Below are 24,520 nucleotides of genomic sequence, written 5' to 3'. Positions count from 1 at the left end.
AAGAATACATTTGCTATAAGTGGGTGACATGCGATACCACAAGGTGGTGGGAAACAGTAGCTGGCTTGTGGAAATTAGCCAACCCCCCACAAACGCATCCAGGGTATGGGCAGTGTGCCAATTTTAATATGGACCCAAGTCAAGGATATTTCCTGCCCAACATTCTATGCAGCTCTTTATACTAAGTGGATAGGTGGGCTGGGTCTGAGCTATGACTTGGAAGACAGTTGTGATAACATTTGTACCATCAGTTTGGGTGTGAATGTGACAAACCAGCATTACATCTATCGAGCTTGCAGTGCTTCCTATCCTCTGTTATAGGACAGCCTTGGTCCATGCTAATATCTAGGAAAGGCAGGATCGATCTTCTCGGCCCATGCCATCAAGCCCCCTGCAATATCCTTTACTGTAAGCTCATCAGCACCTTCTTCAGAAAGTCGCTGTAGAATTTTCACAGCTCTCTGCGAGTCGTTCCCAAGTTTGCAGATAACGATCAGTTTCTTCCAGTGATTGCCAGGCTTGCCTGTCCTCTCCCCCAAGAGATCCGCAGCATTTCCAGCTTCAATTTGACTCAGTGGAATGTGGACAGAGTGTGGTAGGTTGCAGATGTCCACCTCAACTTGTGGTCGGACATCGATGAGCAGGTGAGGCACACCATCATCCAGGAGCTGTTTGTACTCCTGAACAGTCATCCTGTCGGCAGCACTCAGCATGTATAACGTCCGGCACTTATCAGAGGCAGAGGAGCCACAGAACGCCTCATAGTCCTCAAGGACACGAGACTCTGACTCACTGCTACAGGTGACACAGTCTACCCGTTTACCTCGAAGCTTAATGTTGCGGAAACGTCCGTCCAGTGCGTCATACATTAGCATGGTGCTGCTGTAGCTAGAATCAAGTCCAGAGGCCAATTTTATCACTTCTAGGGCCTGAAGACACCCCATGATCCCAGGGACAACACCCAGGACACCGCCATCAGCACAATTGGTGACAGTTTCCGGAGGTGGAGGGACGGGGAACAGGCATCGGTAACATGGCCCTCCCTGGTGGTTGTATATGGTTAATTGACCCTCCCAGCGGAGTGCACTGGCCGACACAAGCGGCTTACCCGCGACCACACAGGCATCACTGACCAGATATCTGGTGGGCACATTGTCTGAGCAGTCGGCTACAATGTCATACTGGCGGATAAGTGGCACAGCATTGGCAGGACTCAGTGTCATCTTGTATGGGACGTACTCCACATTTGAATTTAGCTGTTGTAGTGCGGTCACCATTGAACTGGCCTTTGGCATCCCAATCCTCTTCTCACTATGGAGGACCTGTCTATGGAGGTTGTTCATCTCCACCTCGTCATAGTCCAATAACCCCAACCGACCAACTCCGGCCGCAGCCAGATACTGTGCCAGAGGGCAGCCGAGCCCGCCACACCCCACCACCAGCACTGAGCACTGGGACAGGCGGAGCTGACCCCTGACCCCGAATTCTGGGAGCACTAACTGGCGGCTGTAGCGCAAGATTTCTGGGTTGGACAGGGAGAGTCGGGAGAGTGCAGGCAGTTCTTCATTGGTGCTGAGCAGCCTGGGTGGGGAGGAGGACCTGTCAGGGTGCTGGCATGATGATGACCTGTCAGGGTGCTGGCAGGATGATGACCGGTCAGGGTGCTGGCAGGATGATGACCGGTCAGGGTGCTGGCAGGATGATGACCGGTCAGGGTGCTGGCAGGATGATGACCGGTCAGGGTGCTGGCAGGATGATGACCGGTCAGGGTGCTGGCAGGATGATGACCGGTCAGGGTGCTGGCAGGATGATGACCGGTCAGGGTGCTGGCAGGATGATGACTGGTCAGGGTGCTGGCAGGATGATGACCTTTCAGGGTGCTGGCAGGACCGGTCTCTGAGTTGCTCCTTCAGGCTATGAATCTCCCGGTCTCTGCTCTTGAGCTCTTCTCTCAGCCTCTCCAGCTCAGCATTCTCCATGTGTGAGGAGGAAGCCAGATGTTTGCTCATTGTAGCCTCTTTCACTGTCCTGGTTCTGTGAAGTCGACGGGAGCTTGTCCAAACACCAGCCCGTGAGCCCGAGTATCAGCACTGTGTGCTATGCACGGAAGACAGCTTGTCAATGACATGTGACATCTGCTAGAACACCGCTGTTCTTTCACGCTGCTCCGGAACCCGGAAGTCACTGTTCGTGTTGCTGCGGACGCTTTAGAGGAGCGCACTGGACGCACGTGTGATTCCTACTTACAGGAAGATGGAGAATGTAACAGAGGGGAAATGGGATACTTTACCGCAGAGATTAAACGACAAAGTACGGCAAACTCTCCGAGAACTGAACTTCAGTCACATGACCCCGGTACAGGTATGTGCCAATACACTTCCCTGTCTCCATTGAGAAGACTCCCCTTTTGTATTCAGATCACACACAGAGACTTGGGCTGGTTAAAGCGGCTGTAAACCGCTGGACCTTTTTTTTTTTTTTTTTTTTTTTTTTCTTCTTCTTACCCTGCAAGGTAAAGGCATAATGTGCTAGTATGCAGTGCATACTAGCATATTATGTAAAACTTAACTTAAACCAAAGCTGTTCCAGCGTCGAAATGCCAGCGCTGCAGGGGCTCCCATCTTCACCGTTCTTGCTTCCGGGTTGGCAGGCTCTGGCTATGTGACTGGGCGGAGCCATGATGATGTCACTCCCATGCATGCGTGTGGGAGCGGCCGATTACAGCACAGGACTCTGAAGGAACTGCACCGGTGTGTTCCTTCAGAGCACATGCGCCAATGCTGTCACGTGCACGGTTCATGTTTAGGAGATATTTACACTACCTATTAGATAAGCCTTATTATAGGCCTCCCTATAGGTAAAAGTTACTTCCTCTTTATTATGTACAGAAGGGAAGCTGAGAGTCACAGGTGACTGTGCTGTCTCCAAAAGACTCTTCTCATTCGTACACTTTACACAGAGTGCGCTTAGCCCGCTACATTCACCAATCAGCCATAACATTATGACCACTGACAGGTACAGTGAAAAACGTATTATTTCATTACAATGACATCTAAAAATGAGTGGGATATATTAGGCAGCAGGTGAACCTGTTGTACCTGAAGTTGATGTATTGAAAGCAGAAAAAAAGGGCAAGTGTAATGATTTGAGTGACTTTGACAAAAGCCAAATTGTAATGGCTAGACCAGCCTTTTTCAACCAGGGTGCCTTGAGGTTTCTTCAGGGGTGCCTTGGCAAAATGCCTAAAAACTGATCAAAAATTGTATACAAACCAGCAGGTGGATGAAGCCTGCCTTTTAGTTATACAAAGCCACGGGTTTGCATTATGCAGCAATATGACTTTCTAGACACTGGTATCCTTACAACCAATGACGTCATCAGTTAATAAGAAAGATGTCTGTTGCCTCCACAGCACCCTTGTGTGATCCTCCTGTGCCCCTCTCCCTCAGCACTGGGGTGACAATAGCTGACTGATGGAAAGAAATTGAGGGAGAGGAGAAACATTGGAATACTAGTCAATACCAGTGTTCAAAAGTGTATTTGCTTTGGAGGAATAAATCACCTCTAACTTTGGGTGTCCTATGTGTGGATGTCCCTGCATTATGTAAATCTATATGAACATTTTTTTTTTACATTTTACAACAGGGTGCCTCGAGATTGTCCATAATTTTAAAGTGTGCCTTGATATTGTCTATAATCTTAAAGGGTGCCTTGACTGGTGTCGTTTTAAAAAAAAAAAAAAAAAATTGCATTTGAAAAGCCACCGCGCAATTACCATGACATAAAAATTGCAACACCCACCAATTTATTCTCAAGGCGTTTTGTTAAAAAAAAAAAAAAAAATCTAAAATGTTTGAAGTACGGTAAGTTATTTTCCAGGAGAAAAAAAAAAAAAAAAATCCATACATTTTACATGTAGAAAAGAAGTGTCAAAAATAGGCTGTTCCCTTAAAGCATGTTATACAGCACAGTGCTTGTGCTGTGTGATTTGGCCTATTCTATCACCTAAAAAAAATCTGGCTGATCCTGCCAGTTTCTGCCCTCCCCTCTGTACACTGACCACAGTATTTTATGGATGCTGAGCCCTGACACCGTGGTCCGTTTACGTGCTTCCATCATTCGCAGCTCTGTGTCCTCCTCTGTGCTCCTCTCCCCCTCCCTCCCTGCTTGTCAGCTCCTGTGTCCATGCCCGCCCCCTCCCGTCCTGCTGCTAAAATAACTTTTATTGTCCTATGTAATCCTCTCTGTTCCCTAAAGACAAGTGCTCCTGTCTGTGTTTTTTTAAAAAAATGCCGCCTTTACCCTATTTCAGAGCTGCTCCCGGTGATCACGTGTCCTGCTGTTTCCCTCTCTCTCTCCACTCGCCCCGCCTGATGTCAGTGTTGTAATCTCGGCCCCACCCCCTGCATCTGTCAGACGGGGAGAGGAGAGAGCTGGCCGGTAATGTGATCCCCGAGAATCGCTCCGAAATACTGTAAAGGCAGCATTTTGTTTTTTTAAACACAGAGACAGGAGCACTTGTCTTTAGGGAACAGAGAAGATTATATGAAGTAGTCAAAAAGTGGGTTAACAACCACTTTAAAGTAGTTGTAAAGGTGAAAGGTTTTTACCTTTTAATGCATTCACTGCATTAAAGCGGAACTGCACTGCATCTGCACACCACAAACCAAAAATGCAATTTTAATTGATTTTTAATATTCAAAGCAAACTACCCCATCCATCCATGTCTACATGCTTCATTTTTTTTTTTTTTTTAAATCTTTTTATTAGTTTAAAACAAAGAACAGATGCAAAAGGTTCACCGTACAGTGGTTACATCAGTAAATCAGTTTGCCGCCCACGCAGGGGTGGCTTCAAACAAAGAAAAAAGTAGTGCGGCCTAGGTCCGAGGTATCAGAGTGAGAAGTAGTTATCAGCAGCGTAAAAAGTGGAAGAGGCACCAGAGCCAGTGGAAGCATTAACATCATACATAGCGTAACAATACCATGAGCAAACGGCACAATAATAGTTAGTTTGACAGTGCGGCAGAAGAATCCGCCAGCCATCTCGCCCACACCCTGTCATGCTTCCTGGGGCAACCCCTGTGAGTGTAGGTGTCACAATACAATAGAGCTGCACGATTCTGGCCAAAATGAGAATCACGATTTTTTAGCTTGGAATAAAGATCACGATTCTCTGTGTAACAAAAAAAAATTGGGATAACTTTACTGTTACGTTTTTTTTTTATTCATTAAAGTCTATTAATTGTGTTTGAAAGACTGCTGCAAAAATACAGTGTGACATAAAATATTACAACAATCGCCATTTTATTCTGTAGGGTCTCTGCTAAAAAAATATATAAAATGTTTGGGGGTTCTAAGTACTTTTTAGCAAAAAAAAACTGATTTTAACTTGCAAGCAACAAGTGTCAGAGAAAGGTCCAGTCTTTAAGAGGTTAAACTTCCTTTCTCCCTGGCAGAGGGAAGGAAAAGATACAATGTAATCATTTTTGTTTATAGTTACTGGGAGACTAATGCTGATAGGCGTTTGCTGGGAGGCTTTTTTTTTTTTTTTCCACAGCTGTTCTCTCTGCTATGCAGCTATGCAAAGAATCGAGCAAATGTCAGGTTTAGATCATCAGGGGGGGTGAATCGAGATCGCGATTTTCATACGATTAATCGTGCAGCTCTACAATACAATGGTATCACCGAATCCACCAGACCCCTCCACTGCAGGAGCGTGGGGGCAGCCCGTTGTCGTCAGCGAAGTGTAATGTTCTTCCTAGCATAGAAAAATAAAAGGCCCAGGAGTGTGCGTTCAGCCACCCAAGGTACCAGGTCATCAAATAGGCCCAAGAGGCCTATTCTGGGAGAGGGAACTACCGAAATCTGTAGAATGGTGGAGGTCACAGAAAAAAATCTGAGACCAGTAAGCAGAGATCTCCGGACATGTCCACAAAATATGGATAAAGTTGCCCGGGGCTCGACCGTAGCACCAGCATTCCGGGGAGTGGGAAGCATGAATCTTATGCAACCGGTAGGGAGTGAGGTAGGCCCTATGAGCAATTTTGTATTGAACCAGACGATCCCTCAGAGAGACCAAGATCTTGAAGGAGAAATCCCAAACGTGCAGCCAGTCCTCCGAGTCCAAATCCGGGACATCCCGGGCCCAACGAGAATGAGGGTCAGAGAGTTCCTGAGAAGAGACATGTTGGAGATGAGCATGGAGTACCGAAACAGCCCTCTCGGAGCAATCCTAGCGCAGAACGAGCTCCAGGTCCGGTTGCACCAACTGTGAGGACTCGCCCAGGAATTGGGCTTTGAAGGCGTGGGACAACTGCATGTATCGGAAATAGTAGGATGGCGCTACATGTTTCATTTTAATGAGAAGTCACATTGAAAAACCCCCTATACCATTTATGGCTGTGGCCACCTTGAGTAAGAGCAGATGATTCATGTAGCATTTATTTCCTGGAATCCATTTGCCCCTAGCACAGGCATGCATACAGGAAGTTGTGTTTAGCTGAGAAGAACCCAGAAGAGGAGGAGTGGGGCTGCTCTTTGCAAAACCATTGCACAGAGCAGGTGAGTAATAATATGTTTATTATTTTAATTTTTAAAAATGTAAGGCTTTACAATCACTTAGTGCCTGTTCACACTGAAGCGGCACGACTCTGGGGGCGACCTGTGAAGTCGCGCGCACCGCGACTTTGGCGTGACTTGCACGGACTTCATAAAATGAATGTCTATGCAAGTCGCTCCAGGTCGCCCCGAAGTAGTACAGGACCTTTTTTCTAAGTCAGAGCGACTTGTGTCGCTCCTATTAGAACCGTTCCTGTACTACACAATGGACCGCGACGGTGCACGACTTGCCAGGCTGACCAAGTCGCCTGACAAGTCATACTAGTGTGAACCGGCACTAAAGAGGTAAAGAACATATACAGTTGTAGTAAGTAAAACCAGTCATATTTAGTTGTTTTGACTGCTATAAGTAAATAAATAAGTGACATCTAGTTGCTGTAAGTAACCATACTGTGTGCCCCATCTCCATTTGAATTGCTGTGAACTCCTCTAACGCTTTATATGGTTAATACAAGCTCTTTTCTTCCTCTTTTTTTTTTTTTTTTTTTTTAATTGACTAAAACATTGATTTCAATAGGTTCAAACTCACTTTTTTGCTTACAGCCTACAAATAGAGATGACCATAATCTCTTGTTATATGTATTTTTTTCCAGTCTGCAACTATTCCTCTCTTTATGGGCAACAAAGACATTGCTGCAGAAGCGGTAAGCTTATTGTCGCATTTATGTTCTTATAGCGCATCTCAATTCTGCTTTTGATTTGTACAATGCATAGTAAACCAGTCTTGTTACTGTATACAACGAAAATAAATTACATTTAATATTCCAGTGTTTTTTTTGGCCCAGTAGTATATTGTGAACAATTGCATCTCTTAATAGATAACCGGAAGTGGCAAGACTCTGGCCTTTGTAATCCCACTTCTGGAGATACTGCTGAAGAGAGAAGTTAAGCTAAAGAAAAATCAGGTATGTACTAAGAAGATGTTAGGTTTTTAATATTTAAAGATTAATTATTTTGGATGGCATTTGGAAGGATTCAAACCCATGCCTGTTTTTTTACAGCTTTCTGAGGCTTTTGTGGCCTTTCCAAAATGGCCACAGCAGGTTGTTCACAATGCTAGTATGTTCGGAAGGGGATGTCAGTAGTGGCAGCCTCCATACTTACTCAGTATATGCTTGCTTTAATTGTAACTTCATCTACATTTTTTAATTTACTTTTTAGAGTTTGGAGAAATTTGGTCTTTGTTGATATTTGAGATTTCCCTTTGCTTCCTTTCCTACTGATACCCAAAGCATTGCAAAGAGCTGAATACTTTTTTTTCTTTACACACGCACAAAAAAAAAAAAAAAAAAGAAACTGACTCTGCTATTAATTTCTACAGTCACTTATAAAAAACTTGTTGCCGAGAGGGAAAACAGGAAGTTTAGCTGTCGGGGAGTCAAGGAAAATCTCCACATTGGTGTCACAGTAGAAAAAAAACAGACATGAGAAATACCTCATCCTCGCTCTCTCCATTATCTATCTATTCTGGCTGTATTTAAGAGCTAAAAGAGAATTTTTTTTCTACCGCTATTGTGCAGATTGGTGCCATAATCATTACTCCAACCCGTGAGCTTGCTGTGCAAATTGATGAGGTGCTGTCACATTTCACAAAACATTTTCCTCAATTCAGGTAAGTTTTTATTTCTTCTTTTATTCTTTTTTTTTTTCCTTTACATTTGCTCTGGAATAAAAGTTGTCACCACAATTTTTTTTATACATTAACCACTTAAAGCGGAGTTCCAGCCATTTCACTCACCTGTCCAACGGTCCAGCGATGCGGCCGCCGAAGCCTCGATCCTCTCCCTCTGGTCTCGGCGGCGCCGGCATCACTGCTGTGGGCACCCGGCTGTGACAGTTTGCGGCTTCACAGCCGGGTACGCACTGCGCTTGCGAGAGTCGCGCTGCACGTCTTGATTGGCCGGCAATCTTCTGATCTTCTGGGACCTCTGACATGTCCCAGAAGATTGCAGGGAGGGAGGGGGGAGAACTTCCGTTCAGGGCGCCGCGGCGCTCCGAGCGGAAGTGGGAGCGGGTACCTGTCATAACTAGGTACCTGCTCCCCCCCAAAAAAAATTACATGCCAAATGTGGCATGTCAGGGGGTTAGAATACCTAAAACGGAAGTTCCACTTTTGGGTGGAACTCCGCTTTAAGGAGTGGACAGTTTTACCCCCTAATCACCGGGCCATTTTTTGGCGATACGGCACTGCATTATTTTAACTGACAATTGCGTGGTTGTGCGAGGCTGTACCCAAAAAAAAATGAATGTCCTTTTTTTTTCCACAAATAGAGCTTTCTTTTGGTGGTATTTGATCACCTTTTGGGATTTTTTTTTTTTTTGCGCTATAAAACAAAAAAAGAAAACGACAATTCTAAAAAATATATATATATTTTTTTAGAATTTCTGCTATAAAACCTTCCCAATAAAAAATAAATAAATAATGAAATCGAATATTTTCATCATTTTAGGCCAATATGTATTCTGTTGCATATTTTTGGTAAAAAAAATTCCAATAAGTGTATATTGATTGGTTTGCGCAAACGTTTTCGCATCTACAAACTAGGTGAAATATTTGTCATTTTTATATATTTATTTTTACTAGTAGTGGCGGAGATCAGCGATTTTTTTTTTTTTTTTTTTTTTTTGCGGGACTGCGACATTACAGCGGACAGATTGGACACCTACCTGACACTTTTGGCAGGACCAGTGACATTACTAAAGTAATCAGTGCTAAAAATATGCACTGTTACTGTACTAATGATGCTGGCCGGGAAGGTGTTAACACCAGGGGCGATCAAAGGGTTAAATGTGTGCCTAGGGGTTGCTTTCTAACTGTGTTGGGGGATGGGCTCACTAGATGAACTCAGAGATATGTGTTCCTAAATAGGAAGAACACAGGATCCCTGTGTTCATCACTGACAGAACAGCAGTCTGCTGTGTTTACATCGGCAGACCGCTATTCTGTCCACATGGGGAGTGATCGTGGGTGCCTGGTGGACATCGCGGCCGCCTGACCCGCTGATTGGCTCCCACTCTGGCCAATCCGCGCATGCACACGCCCACACTAACTGTTACACGAAGCGGCATACATGTACATCACTTTGCATAACAGAGCTGACCAGCCGCAGTATAACTACAGCAGCTGGTCAGCAAGTGGTTAAACTTTTTTTTTTTTTTTTTTTTTTTTTTTTTTTTTTTATGTATAAGCACAACTTACACAACCAACTCTGCAAACATTTTGACAGAAATAGTTTTTTGAATTCCCAGAGAAAATTTAATTTCTCTGTTTCTTTTCAGCCAGATCCTTCTTATCGGGGGTAGTAATCCAGTTGAAGACGTAAAGAAATATAAAGAACATGGGTATGTGATTTGTAGTATGGATTATAAAAGACAATTTTTAGATTGTGTTGACAAAAGTGTTGTGTAAACCTAAACAGTTTTGACAGAAATGCCCCAGCCACTGTTTACAGTAAAAGTTAAAAGATAAGTATGGGTTTTTTTTTTTTAATTCATACTTGCCTAGTTGTATGCAGAAAAAATGTAAACAACTGCGCTAAACCAACTAAAAATGGAGCTGCAACTTCAAGTGTGACTATCACCTTAAAAACAATATATAAATACAAGTTGCGCTAGAAAGTGAAAAACATATGTGATTATGTAAAAATTTCCAAAATAAAGTCCATGTATAAGTAAACAGCACGTCTGGCGAAATTTTCTGTACAGGTACCGCTTACCAAAGGCAAATGATGTATGAGCCCAAAAACTCCAAGGGGTCCACAGGAACCAGATGTCAGTCGGACTCCGTATTTCTGAGTGGATCTCCTCAGTGTTGGGTATTCATGTGAAATATAAATTGAAAAACGCCATAGCGTAAAACCACAAAAAATTGAATAAACACCCCGGGTGATAGGAATATCAGAAAAGTGCTATAGTAGTGATGGTAGAAGACATAGACACCTCCAATCCTGTGAAAATACTCCTTACCAGAGTAATGGAAAGTGTTGCAAAAAAACAAAAAAGAGAAGAAGGCCTCCCCCAATAGGACTGCAGCTTACCAAAAGGAAAATAAATTGAGCATATAGATCCCAACCGTGTCACCGAAGAGGGCTGACATGCATATGCCCTTACCAGCTCCAAATGATGTAAGGCAGAGAAACTCCAAATCCGACTAAGCAGTTCCACTGAGGGCACAGCTCCAGATACTATATGTCAAAAAACACTCCAGACCAGACGCTTCCAATGGGACCGCTGATATAGGCTCAGCATACAGATGGTAACAGCCTCTCAGCGCCTGTCTGAATTCCCTTAGCAGAGGTTCTATGCGTAGTTGTATGCAGCATCTGTCCCACGGCGCCTCTACACTGGGAACCGAGCGATCTAAAACCGCTGATCGTTCGGTTCTCACAGCTCCGTGAGAAGAGAGCTGCTGATTGTCAGTCAGCAGCTCTCTACTCTGCCCCCTCCTCGCTCACTGGAGCGCTAAGCTGTAGAGGGGAAGGGAGTGGCCGGCTCAGGCTCTCAGTGGCTCGCTGAGAGGCTGAGCTGGGTGTCGGTCTAAGGAACTGGTGGACCCTGACTCCGTGGTCATGATGACGCAGAGCCTGGACTCACTTCTGTAACGTCAGCAGCCCACTCTCTGCTGAAAACAGGTCACAGAAGTGCAAAACAAACTACACTCCTGTGATCCATAGGAGATGTACAGCCAAACAAGCTTTGGCTATACTTCTCCTTTAACATGAACAAATCTAATTGGTGGCTGTGATCAGCACAAAAATGTATTTTGCATTGGATGAAGACATTTTTACTTGATGGCCTAGAAGTTATTGTTTTTATTGATAATTACAGTGCCTTGCGAAAGTATTTGGCCCCCTTTGAACTTTTCAACCTTTTGCCACATTTCAGGCTTCAAACATAAAGATATAAAACTGTAATTTTTTGTGACGAATCAACAACAAGTGGGACACAATCATGAAGTGGAACGAAATTTATTGGATATTTCAAACTTTTTTAACAAATAAAAAACTGAGAAATTGAGCAAAGTTATTCAGCCCCCTTAAGTTAATACTTCGTAGCGCCACCTTTTGCTGCGATTACAGCTGTAAGTCGCTTGGGGTATGTCTCTATCAGTTTTGCACATCGAGAGACTGAAATTTTTGCCCATTCCTCCTTGCAAAACAGCTCGAGCTCAGTAAGGTTGGATGGAGAGCGTTTGTGAACAGCAGTTTTCAGTTCTTTACACAGATTCTTGATTGGATTCAGGTCTGGACTTTGACTTGGCCATTCTAACACCTGGATATGTTTATTTGTGAACCATTCCATTGTAGATTTTGCTTTATGTTTTTGATCATTGTCTTGTTGGAAGACAAATCTCCGTCCCAGTCTCAGGTTTTTTGCAGACTCCATCAGGTTTTCTTCCAGAATGGTCCTGTATTTGGCTCCATCCATCTTCCCTCAATTTTAACCATCTTCCCTGTCCCTGCTGAAGAAAAGCAGGCCCAAACCATGATGCTGCCACCACCATGTTTGACAGTGGGGATGGTGTGTTCAGGGGGATGAGCTGTGTTGCTTTTACACCAAACATAACGTTTTGCGTTGTTGCCAAAAAGTTTGATTTTGGTTTCATCTGACCAGAGCACCTTCTTCCACGTGTTTGGTGTGTCTCCCAGGTGGCTTGTAGCAAACTTTAAACGACACTTTTTATGGATATCTTTAAGAAATGGCTTTCTTCTTGCCACTGTTCCATAAAGGCCAGATTTGTGCAGTATACCTCTGAGACTATCACAGTGCAGGTGCATTTATACGGAGACTTGATTACGCACAAGTGGATTCTATTTATCATCATTAGTCATCTTAGGTCAACATTGGATCATTCCGAGATCCTCGCTGAACTTCTGGAGAGAGTTTGCTGCACGGAAAGTAAAGGGGCTGAATAATTTTGCACGCCCAATTTTTCAGTTTTTTATTTGTTAACATAGTTTGAAATATCCAATAAATTTCGTTCCACTTCATGATTGTGTCCCACTTGTTGTTGATTCTTCACAAAAAATTACAGTTTTATATCTTTGTTTGAAGCCTGAAATGTGGCAAAAGGTCGCAAAGTTCAAGGGGGCCGAATACTTTTGCAAGGCAATGTAACTCCTTATTACTTTAGTATTGAAGTGTCATATAATGAAATCGGTGAATAAAACTTGTCTGCTGCATCAAGCTTATTCAACTAACTATCAGTTCTTTATTTTCCTGAATGTTTACCTATAACATGATTGATATCATTTTTACTTTGACCAGTGGAAACATCATTGTAGCTACACCTGGTAGGTTAGAAGACATGTTTCGTCGACAGGCAGATGGGCTGGATTTGGTCAGCAGTGTCAAGACCCTGGATGTTCTTATTCTGGATGAGGCTGACAGACTTCTGGATATGGGGTTTGAAGCCAGGTGATTATTTGGTCTCTGTCCATTTTATCGGTAGAATTACATCAAATTGCTATTGTGCTTTTTCTCCACATATCCCCGCCCTGACTTTCTTTTTCATTTTAGCCTAAACACTATCTTGGGCTACCTACCCAAGCAAAGAAGAACAGGATTATTCTCAGCTACACAGACCCAGGAAGTTGAGAATCTTGTACGAGCTGGATTGCGCAATCCTGTTCGAATCACTGTAAAGGAGAAAGGGGTGGCAGCCACTAGTACCCAGAAAACACCATCCAGGCTACATAATTACTACATGGTAAGCTGCAAAAATGAATCAATCCAAAATATGGATTTTCCTACACACTTATGGCTAAATTTGATAGTATTTGATGTTTGGGCAGGAGCTATTGGTGAAGTGGTCATATAATGACAGACTGCACTAACCAGGGTTGCAGTCACGTGACTTTTTTTTTTTTTTTTCTTATTACACCTTCATCAAATTCAGGTTGCACTAACAGTTGTGCTGACCTCGCTTAGGGATCTGGTATCAACAGGTAAGAATCAAAACAACCTAGTCTGACAAGTTTTTTTGCCCTTCGTATGGAATACATGAAAGTAATTGTAAAGTCTGTTTTTTTTTTTTTGTTTAGTTAAAAATAACAAACCTGTTGTACTTACCTGCTCTGTGAAATGATTTTGCACAGAGTAGCTTGGATCCTCCTCTGGGGTCCCTCTTCTGTTCTCCCGGTCCTTCCCTCCTGTTGAGTGCTTTCATAGCATGCAGCTTGCTATGGGGGCACCTGACATGAGTCACAGCTCCTTGTGTCCATTCAGACACAGAGCCATGGCCTGCCCCCCGCCCCCTTTCTCTTCTCATTGGCTTACTGACCTTGACAGCCGCGAGAGCCAGTGGCGCTGCACTGCTGTCTCAGCCAATGAGGAGGGGAGTCCCAGGCAGTGGAGACACTGCTACAACATTGCTGGATCTAAATGGGGCTCAGCTAAGTATTAGGGGGGTGAAGGAGACTGCTGCACACAGGAACGCTTTTTATTGTAATGCTTAGAATGCATTAAGATAAAAAACCTTCTGCCTTTACAACCACTTTAGGATAAGCAATAAAACAGGACATGGTTTAAAGCGGTGTTCCGGCCTCCCCCTCCAAAAATGTAAAGTCAGCAGCTACACATATTATAGCTGCTGACTTTTAATCTTCGGAGACTTACCAGTCCTTGAATCCAGCCATGTCGGGACCACAGCCAATGTTTCCATTGGCTGTCGGATGCTGCTGCCACCATTGCCGGTAAGGGAACCTGGCAGTAAAGCCTTGTGGCTTCACGCCCAGGTCCCTACTGCACATGCGTGAAGCATGCTGCGCTCGGTTACTGGCCTGGAAACAGAGGGAGGAGGAGGGGGCCAAACTTCTGATGTACCTCGTGTGGCGAAGTCCGACAGAAGTGGGAACAGGTTACCTATCAAACACAAGTACCCGCTCCCCCCCCCGAAAGGTGCCAAATGTGGCATTAGAGGGAGGAGGAGACAGATGAGCGTAAGTTCCACTTTTAAGTGGAACTAGTCTTTTTATACAGTGGATTCAAAACAAAAAATGCCTCTTAGAAAATAAGGTTATTACCTGACTTCATTGTGGGCCTTTAAGACTAGATCATTTATCTTCTGTTTAAAAGAATGATGTCAGTATAAAGTATGTGATTCTTGTTTAAGTTTTATGTTCCAAATACCTTTTGTGTTAAACAGATTTGCAAAGCAAATGAAAAGTTCAATTATCTTGTGAGTTTTCTACGCCAGAGGAAACAAGAGAAGCATTTGGTGTTCTTCAGGTAACCACTCATACCATTTAATGCTTTATAGAACATAGCCTGCAAATCCTCTGCTTATCTGTGTTTTGTTCTTCACTGTACCTTTAGTACCTGTGCTTGTGTGGAATATTATGGGAAAGCCCTAGACGCGTTTATAAAGAATGTGAAAGTCATGAGCATTCATGGCAAGATGAAACATAAACGTAATAAGATCTTCACAGAGTTCCGAAAGTTAGACAGGTAAGGATTTATTATATAAATGACAGAATTCTAGGACTAATATTTTTTTACTATACATGTCTGAGAAGTATGACTAGTGACCCATTTTATATGTCTTGTTTCAGTGGTATATTGGTGTGTACAGATGTAATGGCCAGAGGTATTGACATTCCAGAAGTAAACTGGGTTATACAGTATGATCCTCCTAGCAGTGCCAGGTATGTTGTCATTCTTAGTGAAGCAGTATTCCCACATATTTCTTGTGATCATCTTAGAAGTCAGTTTTTACCTTCTGTATGCTGATGTGAGTCCTTGAATCCTCCCAGTATGCGTTTGTTTATCACATATAGTTGCACTGGAAACCTTCAAGAGAACATATTATACATTTTACCTTAGCTACATTCATCTCCGTAATGCTTGGATAAGTTGTGTCCTAGCATTTATTAAAGGATTAAAAGTCATAGAAAACCCTTTGCCCCTTTGCATTGTCTAGCAGGGAACAATGGTACAGTGCCTTGCGAAAGTATTCGGCCCCCTTGAACTTTTGCCCCACTTCAGGCTTCAAACATAAAGATATAAAACTGTAATTTTTTTGTGACGAATCAACAAGTGGGACACAAACTACACTCCTGTGATCCATAGGAGATGTACAGCCAAACAAGCTTTGGCTATACTTCTCCTTTAACATGAACAAATCTAATTGGTGGCTGTGATCAGCACAAAAATGTATTTTGCATTGGATGAAGACATTTTTACTTGATGGCCTAGAAGTTATTGTTTTTATTGATAATTACAGTGCCTTGCGAAAGTATTTGGCCCCCTTGAACTTTTCAACCTTTTGCCACATTTCAGGCTTCAAACATAAAGATATAAAACTGTAATTTTTTGTGACGAATCAACAACAAGTGGGACATAATCATGAAGTGGAACGAAATGTATTGGATATTTCAAACTTTGTTAACAAATCAAAAACGGAAAAATTGGGCGTGCAAAATTATTCAGCCCCTTTACTTTCAGTGCAGCAAACTCTCTCCAGCTCTCTCCAGAAGTTCAGTGAGGATCTCTGAATGATCCAATGTTGACCTAAATGACTAATGATGATAAAAAGAATCCACCTGTGTGTAATCAAGTCTCTGTATAAATGCACCTGCACTGTGATAGTCTCAGAGGTCCATTTAAAGCGCAGAGAGCATCATCAAGAACAAGGAACGCACCAGGCAGGTCCGAGATACTGTTGTGGAGAAGTTTAAAGCTGGATTTGGATACAAAAAGATTTCCCAAGCTTTAAACATGCAAATCTACGAAGACCTGGCCGTCCCTCTAAACTTTCAGCTCATACAAGGAGAAGACTGATCAGAGATGCAGCCAAGAGGCCCATGATCACTCTGGATGAACTGCAGAGATTTACAGCTGAGGTGGGAGACTGTCCATAGGACAACAATCAGTCATATACTGCACAAATCTGGCCTTTATGGAAGAGTGGCAAGAAGAAAGCCATTTCTTAAAGATATCCATAAAAAGTGCCACAAGCCACCTGGGAGACACACCAAACATGTGGAAGAAGGTGCTCTGGTCAGATGAAACCAAAATTTAAACTTTTTGGCAACAATGCAAAATGTTATGTTTGGCGTAAAAGCAACACAGCTCATCACCCTGAACACACCATCCCCACTGTCAAACATGGTGGTGGCAGCATCATGGTTTGGGCCTGCTTTTTTTCAGCAGGGACAGAGAAGATGGTTAAAATTGTTTGGAAGATGGATGGAGCCAAATACAGGACCATTCTGGAAGAAAACCTGATGGAGTCTGCAAAAGACCTGAGACTGGGACGGAGATTTGTCTTCCAACAAGACAATGATCCAAAACATAAAGCAAAATCTACAATGGAATGGTTCACAAATAAACATATCCAGGTGTTGGAATGGCCAAGCCAAAGTCCAGACCTGAATCCAATCGAATCTGTGGAAAGAACTGAAAACTGCTGTTCACAAACGCTCTCCATCCAACGTCACTGAGCTCGAGCTGTTTTGCAAGGAGGAATGGGCGAAAATTTCAGTCTCTCAATGTGCAAAACTGATCGAGACATACCCCAAGCGACTTACAGCTGTAATTGCAGCAAAAGGTGGCGCTACAAAGTATTAACTTAAGGGGGCTGAATAATTTTGCACGCCCAATTTTTCAGTTTTTTTATTTGTTAAAAAAGTTTGAAATATCCAATAAATTTCGTTCCACATCATGATTGTGTCCCACTTGTTGTTGATTCTTCACAAAAAAATTACAGTTTTATATCTTTATGTTTGAAGCCTGAAATGTGGCAAAAGGTCAAAGTTCAAGGGGGCCGAATACTTTCGCAAAGCACTGTAACTTTAGTTATTATATACTTTAATGGTTGTAGTTCGTCACAGTAATCATTTATGTGACCTAGCATCCTAATTGGCCTAAAAAAATGACTGTACAGTTTGTAGGATGTTAAAGTAGATGCATACTCCTACTTTTTCACAAATAAAAATTGCCTTTCCACACAGGCTCTTTTAAGGAAGGAAATGTATTCCATAATATGTATCTTAGGGGTTGATTTACTAAAACTGGAGAGTGCAAAACCTGGTGCAGCTCTGCAGAGAAACCAATCGGCTTCCAGGTTTTATTGTCAAAGCTTAATTGAACAAGCTTAATGCCCCGTACACACGTTCAGATTATCGTACGACAAACCTCGCTTTCGACCTAGTCTCACGATAATCGGATCGTTAGTACACAGCTTTCGACAGCCGATCACGACAGTTGGTCCAACAAAATCCGAAGGGACAAACCTGAAAACTTCTGTCGTACGACATCTTCTCGAACGATAATCGTTTCGTCAGTACAGTATTCGTACGCTAAAAGTCGATCGACAAATACCACGCATGATCGGAAACAGTAAGATATTCCGCAGTGGTCAGACATATATACATCACTTCCGTTACGTAGCTATGAAAAATACACTTGGTCAGAGAATCGTACGAAGAAAGTCGGATGGTTTTTAGGCAGAGTTGCTTTCGATTTTAGTAACGTACAACAATTGCGAAACTTTAGTCGTACGATTATCGTACGATAATCGGAACGTGTGTACGGGGCATAAGTTAGAAGCTGATTGGCTACCATGCACAGCTGCACCAAATTTTGCACTCTCCACTTTTAGAAAATCTCCCCCATTGTGTCAGTTTTATAATTGTGGGTCTCTTGTTTTTACTGCTTGCCAATTTTTCCAGTGCCTTTGTACATCGTTGTGGACGCACAGCACGAATTGGTCATCATGGCAGTGCACTTGTGTTTTTGCTTCCTATGGAAGAGTCCTATGTCAGTTTTTTGTCTATTAATCAAAAGGTAAGCTTTTTGCAACAAAACCATTTTATGTTTGTTTTACACGCAATGTTATGTCACCAGCTCTGCATAAGGGTTTTATTCCCTATTTTATTATAGTGGATGTTGCTAGGCGGGTTCTTATGTCCCTGGTAAAATGAGAATCCACAAAAATGCTTGTTTAACCACTTAAGCCCCGGAAGATTTTACCCCCTTCCTGACCAGGGCCTATTTTGCGATTCGGCACTGCGTGACTTTAACGGACAATTGCGCGGTCGTGTGACGCTGTACCTAAACGAAATTGACGTCCTTTTTTTCCCACAAACAGACTGCGGGACTGCGACATTAGGGCGGACAGATCGGACCCTTGACTGACATTTTTGACACTTTTGGGGTTACCAGTGACATTACTACAGTAATCAGTGCACTGTTACTGTAAAATTACACTGGCAGTGAAGGGGTTACATTTTTTGAGAGGGAGGGGTGGTGTGTGTCCCTAGGGGCGTGTTTCTAACTGTGATTGGCTGTGGCTTGAGGTGAAGGAACAGTGATCAACGGTCCTACATGGTAGAAACGTATGATCACTATTCTTACACAGGGGAGAATGACAGGCGGCTTGTTTACATCAGCCGCCTGCCTTTCTCCCGCTGTCACGGACGATCGCGAGTGCCCGGCGGACATCGGGTCCGCCGGGCACACACGCGGGGGTCCGTGACCGAGCGGGAGCGGGCATTTGGCGGCGCGCACTCGCTCCCCAGAGCCTCACAGGCTAGCGACGTAGACCTATGTTGCTTTGCCTGTGAGGGGCTGACTGCCGCAGTAAATATACTGTGGGCAGTCGGCAAGTGGTTAAACCACAGAGTGCTAAGAAGACAGTATACCCTGAATGGTTATAGTGAGGTAAGCTAAAAGAACCCAAAAATCCATCTACTGTACCAGCATAGAGCACAACAGAGCCCTCTTTTAACTAAAAGCGGTAAAAAATCCAAAACTTAAATAAAATCCTTACCGATCCTTAGATGTGGCAGCATTGTTGTTGTTTTTTTTTTTTTTTTTTTTTTTTTTTTTTTTTTTTTTTTTTTGACTATGTTCCCGATGTTTTCACCTGGAGATCTGGCCAGTAATACATCTCCTGTATTAGTGCTGGTTCACACTAGGGCGACCTGTGAGGCGACCTGGTCGCCTCACAGGTCGCCGCAGGTCGCCTCCCATAGGGAAGCTGCGGACCCGTTCTAATAGGAGCGACACAAGTCGCTCCGACCTAGAAAAAGGGTCCGGAGCTTCTTTGGGGCGACCCGGAGGCGACCGCCATAGACTTCAATGTTATGAAGTCCGTGGCGGCCGCTCCGAGGTAGCGGCGCGCTGCTCGCACCGCGACCTCGGAGGTCGCGGTGCGAAGTAGCGTCGCCCCTATGTGAACGGGGGCTATGAGTTCCCCCACTCTGGATGAAGGAGCACAGGGACACCTTTGGACAGCAGCATTGTCGGTCTGGGGGAAGGGGAATGCTAGATGGACTAGTAGATTTAGATACACTAACAAATTGAAGCCAAACACCAGCTAACACTTTATAAAGCATTTTAGCAAACAGTTTTTTTTATTTTTAGGATAAAAGGCTTGCATAAATAAAAGCTGATCATTGTAAGCCATCCCTGTCAGTGGTAAATGGTTTGTCTCATCCTTCTAACTGCTACGTTTGCAGGAGAGCTTGTGCTTTTTAAAATCAGCAGATTTACTGGCCAGATTACTTGTGAAAATAAAGAAAAGAGCCTAAAAAAGAAAACTAATGCAGCCACCACATCTAAAAACTACCATATTAAATGTTTGCTTTTGGGTTTAATACCGCTTGAAGTTATCTACATGTCTCAGTCTATCACAAATCCAAAAATAATGGGTTTTTTCCCCATTAAAGGGTTGTGGGTAAAGCCAAGTAAATCAGTCCTCTGTCTGGTTATACTTTTTGTACTTACTGTAGCTGTTTGCTGAGTTAGTTTTAAAGTAAAACTGTTCAGAACATAAAACTACTAAACAGTAGTAGAGAGCAGCGGACAGCATAAGATGTCAGTGTACATCTCCCTGCTCCAAAGCAGTCTATTAGCCAGCAAAGGTATTGTCACCTGAGCATGGGGGTGGGTGGAGAGGGTGGGCTCTTCTATTTGTTTGGGAGGGCTCCAGGTGGTTCTGAAGTATAACATTCAAAAGCAAGAGGTATATGTCCACAGGGGATACAGTGAGCTCCCTGCTCATGCTGTTAACCTATTTTTTTTTTCTGCTCCCATTAAGTCTTGCTTGAGAATAGCAATATTGCATTGAAATGATGTTAGATTCTTGTGCAATATTTTGTATCTGTTTGCTTTGCCCCTTATCCCCAGACAAACTACTTCTTGTGACCTGATCTTTTTTTACAGAATGAGATGTATCAGTTTCTGTCATTATTGCCACTAACAACTTTGTTATCTTGTAATCAACAGTGCCCGCTGCAGGAAATGGCTGAATTTCAATGTACAGTTGACCATCTGCCAAAGCTTAAGTCCATGGCAGTGTGTGACCGGGCAATGTTTGAGAAAGGCATGAAGGCTTTTGTGTCGTATGTGCAAGCCTATGCTAAACATGAGTGCAACTTAATATTCAGAGTAAAAGGTACTCTAATTATTCATTCCCTTTCAGCAAGATCAGAATTTCATGTAAATGTGGATGTCAAAGTACAACTCGAACTACAACAATTACAGAACTAATGGTAATGGAAATGTAATCTTTCCACTTCATTACTGTTAACAGGCTCATTGAATCATTCCTTATGCTTTCAAACTAGTTGAATGCCACCTAGTTGTTTTTTACTGTAATGCAGTCAGTTGATTAGTAGCTCTCCTGCCTCAAAATTAGTAATTGCATCCATTCTAAAACCACGGTGGCAGAAACAGCTTGGCTTTTTGGCGTGCTAGTTCTCACTAAGGACCTAAAGTGGATCTTCACTGCATCTGAGCACCATAAACCAAAAACACTATTTAATTTGTTTTTAATATTTAAAGCATACTCCCCCATTCATCCATGTCTCCATGCTTTATTTAGTGGGGAGAAATCTCTTTGAAAAACACCCCCTAGCATTTCTGGCCATGGCCATCTTGAGTAAGGGCAAATGATTCATATAGCATTTACTTCCTGCCCTTAGCTCAAGTATGCAGGAGAGTGTGCTGAGCTGTGAAATCCCCTCCTTCCATCCTGAAGGCTCCTGGGATGTATGACATAATTTGCCTATTCATGAAACCAGAAAGTAACTAAAGAAATGTAAAAATGAGGATTACAAATATTCAATGTTGATTGAGAGAGTGAAGTTCCACTTTAATGCGTTCCTAAGAACTATTTCCCTAAGAGCTCCTGCACCATTGTTTATAGTGAATACTCTTTGGAGAATTTGCATTGGCCCTTGATAAGTATTAAAAGGCCAATCTCAGACTGCTAGAACTGTGCATAGAAAATGTGGATATCTTCTTATTTCCCTTTTGGTTTTCTGATTCTTTGAGAGCTGCAGTTTATGTTTTTGGCACAATTAATTTTTTGTTTATGTCTCAGCTTGAGGACAACATGAGGTTCTAGCAGGCATGGCATATCAGCATCCCTCTAAATCAGGGATCTTTAAACTATGGCTCACCAGTTGTTCAGGAACTACAATTCCCATCATGCCTAGTCATGTCTGTGAATGTCGGGGTTTTACAATGCTTTGTGGGATGTGTAGTTCTGCAACAGCTGGAGAGCCGTAGTTTCAGGATCCCTGCTTTAAATGGTTCTAATAGTTTGCCCACAGCTGCTAGCTAAGGTTTAAAAAATATATTGACAACTGTCACATCTATGGGGATGCCTACTTTCCATGGGTTATTTTCTTTGTGCGTGTATATATGATTTTGAGATGTTTTGTTTTTTGTAGATTTGGACTTCTCAGCTCTTGCTCATGGCTTTGCGCTGCTGAAAATGCCTCGCATGCCAGAATTGAGAGGAAAGGACATCTCAGACTTTGTTCCTAGTTCTATCAATACATACTCCATTCCTTACAAAGATAAAAACCGGGAAAAGCAGAGACAAAAGATGCTACAAGAGAGGAAGGAGAAGCAGGAAGTAGATGGCGGAAAGAAACATTTTGTCAAGAACAAGGCCTGGTCAAAACAAAAGCTACGTAAAGAAAAAAAGAAAAAAACTGCTCTTAAAAGGAAACACGAAGAGGTAAATTCATCAGTTGTATAATTTTTGCAATAACTTTGTTGCAAGATTTGTGAAAAAATACATCCATTGCAGCAAGTGATTCCCATATTTTTACACTAGAAGCAACTCCTTGTGGTAGTAAACAGTACTCCATTCATGGGTTGCCATCAGCAGGGGAAGCATTTTAAATTAGAAGAAGTGTCCATTTCTGTAGATTCCAGTAGCCTTTTGAAGAAGGTAGGTTAGTGACTGGATATTGGGATTTTTTTGGAATGGCAGGGAGACTTCTTTCAAGGATAAGAGAACATGCAGTGTGGAGGACAACAGTCAAAAGAGCTAGCAACTCGAAAGGTTAAAATCAAATCATCTTTATTAAAAACAAAGTTGGCGCAAAATCCAGGAACAAGACATGTGACATGTTTCAGCCTATGCAGGCCTTAGTCATAACCCCCCCATCGTTTTCAATAAAGAAAGAAACAGACCGTTCAAGGTCCAAGGACAAAACATACAGTGATCCGCATGCAAACAAAAATTCTTCCTTTGGGTGGTAGCGCTGTCAGTCTTTGTTACTGTTATGCATGCCTGTATAACTTTGTGTATTTATGTATATGACGCATTAAAACCATGTAAACATTATATTTGTTTTTAAGTTGCATTGTCACTGCAAAAAAAACAAAAGTCAAGCTTCCTGCAAATAAGGGGTATATTACCTCCCCTGTGAGTGACTCTCTGGGAGCTGCAATCTCCAAAGGACATTTAACATCTAACACTCTTTTGGGTTTATCAGATGCCTGGTTCCCTTCAGGCATGCATAATTTTCCTTGTTGGCTTCTGTGTAAATACTAGACCCAGCAGTGATTTATAAGGGCCAGTGGATGGAACCATAGGCTGAAGCAGTGGACCAGGCATCCAAAACAGTTCAGGAAAAAGGACTTTCAGCTGCCATACCTCTTTAGGTGGCGAAGATAAAACTCATCCCAGGCTATGGATTATACCTTTTTATTTGCAAGGTGCTTTATTTGGCCTTTTTTGTGCAATAGCGGTATTGCATTAAAATACTTACATTTGACATTTTTTCATAGCCTATTATTTTGAATGTAAAGGCAAACTTTAAAGTGGTTGTAAAGTCTCAAGCTTTTTACCTTTATGCATTCTTTGCATAAATGTAAAAAACCTTTTGTGTGCAGCAGCCCCCCCCCCCTTAATACTTACCTTAGCCCCATCTCGATCCAGAGATGTGCACAAGAGCAGCAGCTCTCCAGGGTCTCTGCCTCTTCATTGGCCAAGACAGCAGCAGGAGCCAGTGGCTCCAGCTACTGTCAGTCACAGCCAGTGAGCCATTAAGGAGAGGGCAGGGCTGAGCTGTGCTCTTTGTCTGAATGGACAGACAGAGCAGCGGCTTTGGAGCAAGCCTGCTTGGGTGCCCACATAGCAAACTGCTTGCTATGGGGGCAGTTGGCAGAAGGGTAGGGGCCAGGAGTGCCGGTGGTGGACCCAAGAAGAGGAGGATCAAGGCTACTCTGTGAATCCACTGCCCAGAGCAGGTAAATATGACATGTTTTTATATGTAAAAAAAAAATCAGCCTTTCATATCACTTTAACATTTATATTCTACTTCAGTGCTGCAAGGGTTGTGGGATTGTCCAAAGTATGTGACCACTGCTTTTGTTTTCACTGTTTGCTTTGTATTGCAGGGCTCTGATTTAGATAACGAGGATGTGAATGAACTACTTCATGATACCAAGTTGCTGAAAAAGCTGAAAAAGGGTAAAATCACTGAGGAAGAATTTGAGAAGCAGCTGACATCAACTGGTGGAGCTGAGGATAAATCTGACATGTCGGACTGAACATAATTTCTTTAAACTTGCAAAACTTTGTACAGATATTTTTTGTAGTAAATTTTCCCTCTGCCGTTGCTGACAGAAATATTTGTACTGCATTTTAA

General features: G+C 42.9%; 2 protein-coding genes across 3 annotated transcripts; one reads left to right on the top strand and one right to left on the bottom strand.

Annotated features, from left to right (window-relative positions):
- Positions 1-338: 338 nt before the first annotated feature.
- Positions 339-2,064, bottom strand: MOCS3 (molybdenum cofactor synthesis 3; the record flags this gene model as incomplete). 2 transcript variants are annotated; one of them, XM_082243943.1, is made up of 2 exons in its annotated part: positions 1,870-2,064; positions 339-1,626 (listed from the first exon to the last, which is right to left on the bottom strand). In XM_082243943.1, the coding sequence occupies exons 1-2, from the start codon at positions 2,007-2,009 to the stop codon at positions 339-341; spliced, it is 1,428 nt and encodes a 475-aa protein (XP_082100069.1). In that variant the 5' UTR covers positions 2,010-2,064. The 2 variants fall into 2 exon arrangements, with proteins under 2 accessions (XP_082100069.1, XP_082100070.1); XM_082243944.1 differs by having other exon boundaries at positions 339-1,599.
- Positions 2,065-2,208: 144 nt separating this feature from the next.
- Positions 2,209-24,520, top strand: DDX55 (DEAD-box helicase 55). The gene is made up of 14 exons (XM_082262036.1): positions 2,209-2,361; positions 7,214-7,264; positions 7,439-7,525; positions 8,141-8,232; positions 9,900-9,962; positions 12,888-13,037; positions 13,140-13,329; positions 14,767-14,849; positions 14,937-15,068; positions 15,173-15,265; positions 18,293-18,407; positions 20,853-21,021; positions 22,304-22,596; positions 24,270-24,520. The coding sequence occupies exons 1-14, from the start codon at positions 2,254-2,256 to the stop codon at positions 24,420-24,422; spliced, it is 1,779 nt and encodes a 592-aa protein (XP_082118162.1). The 5' UTR covers positions 2,209-2,253; the 3' UTR covers positions 24,423-24,520.

This window comes from Pelophylax lessonae (genome assembly GCF_965119305.1).
Source record: "Pelophylax lessonae genome assembly, chromosome: 1".
Lineage (NCBI taxonomy): Eukaryota > Metazoa > Chordata > Amphibia > Anura > Ranidae > Pelophylax > Pelophylax lessonae.
Note: the sequence above shows the minus strand (reverse complement) of the source record. Positions and strands in the feature narration are given on the sequence as shown.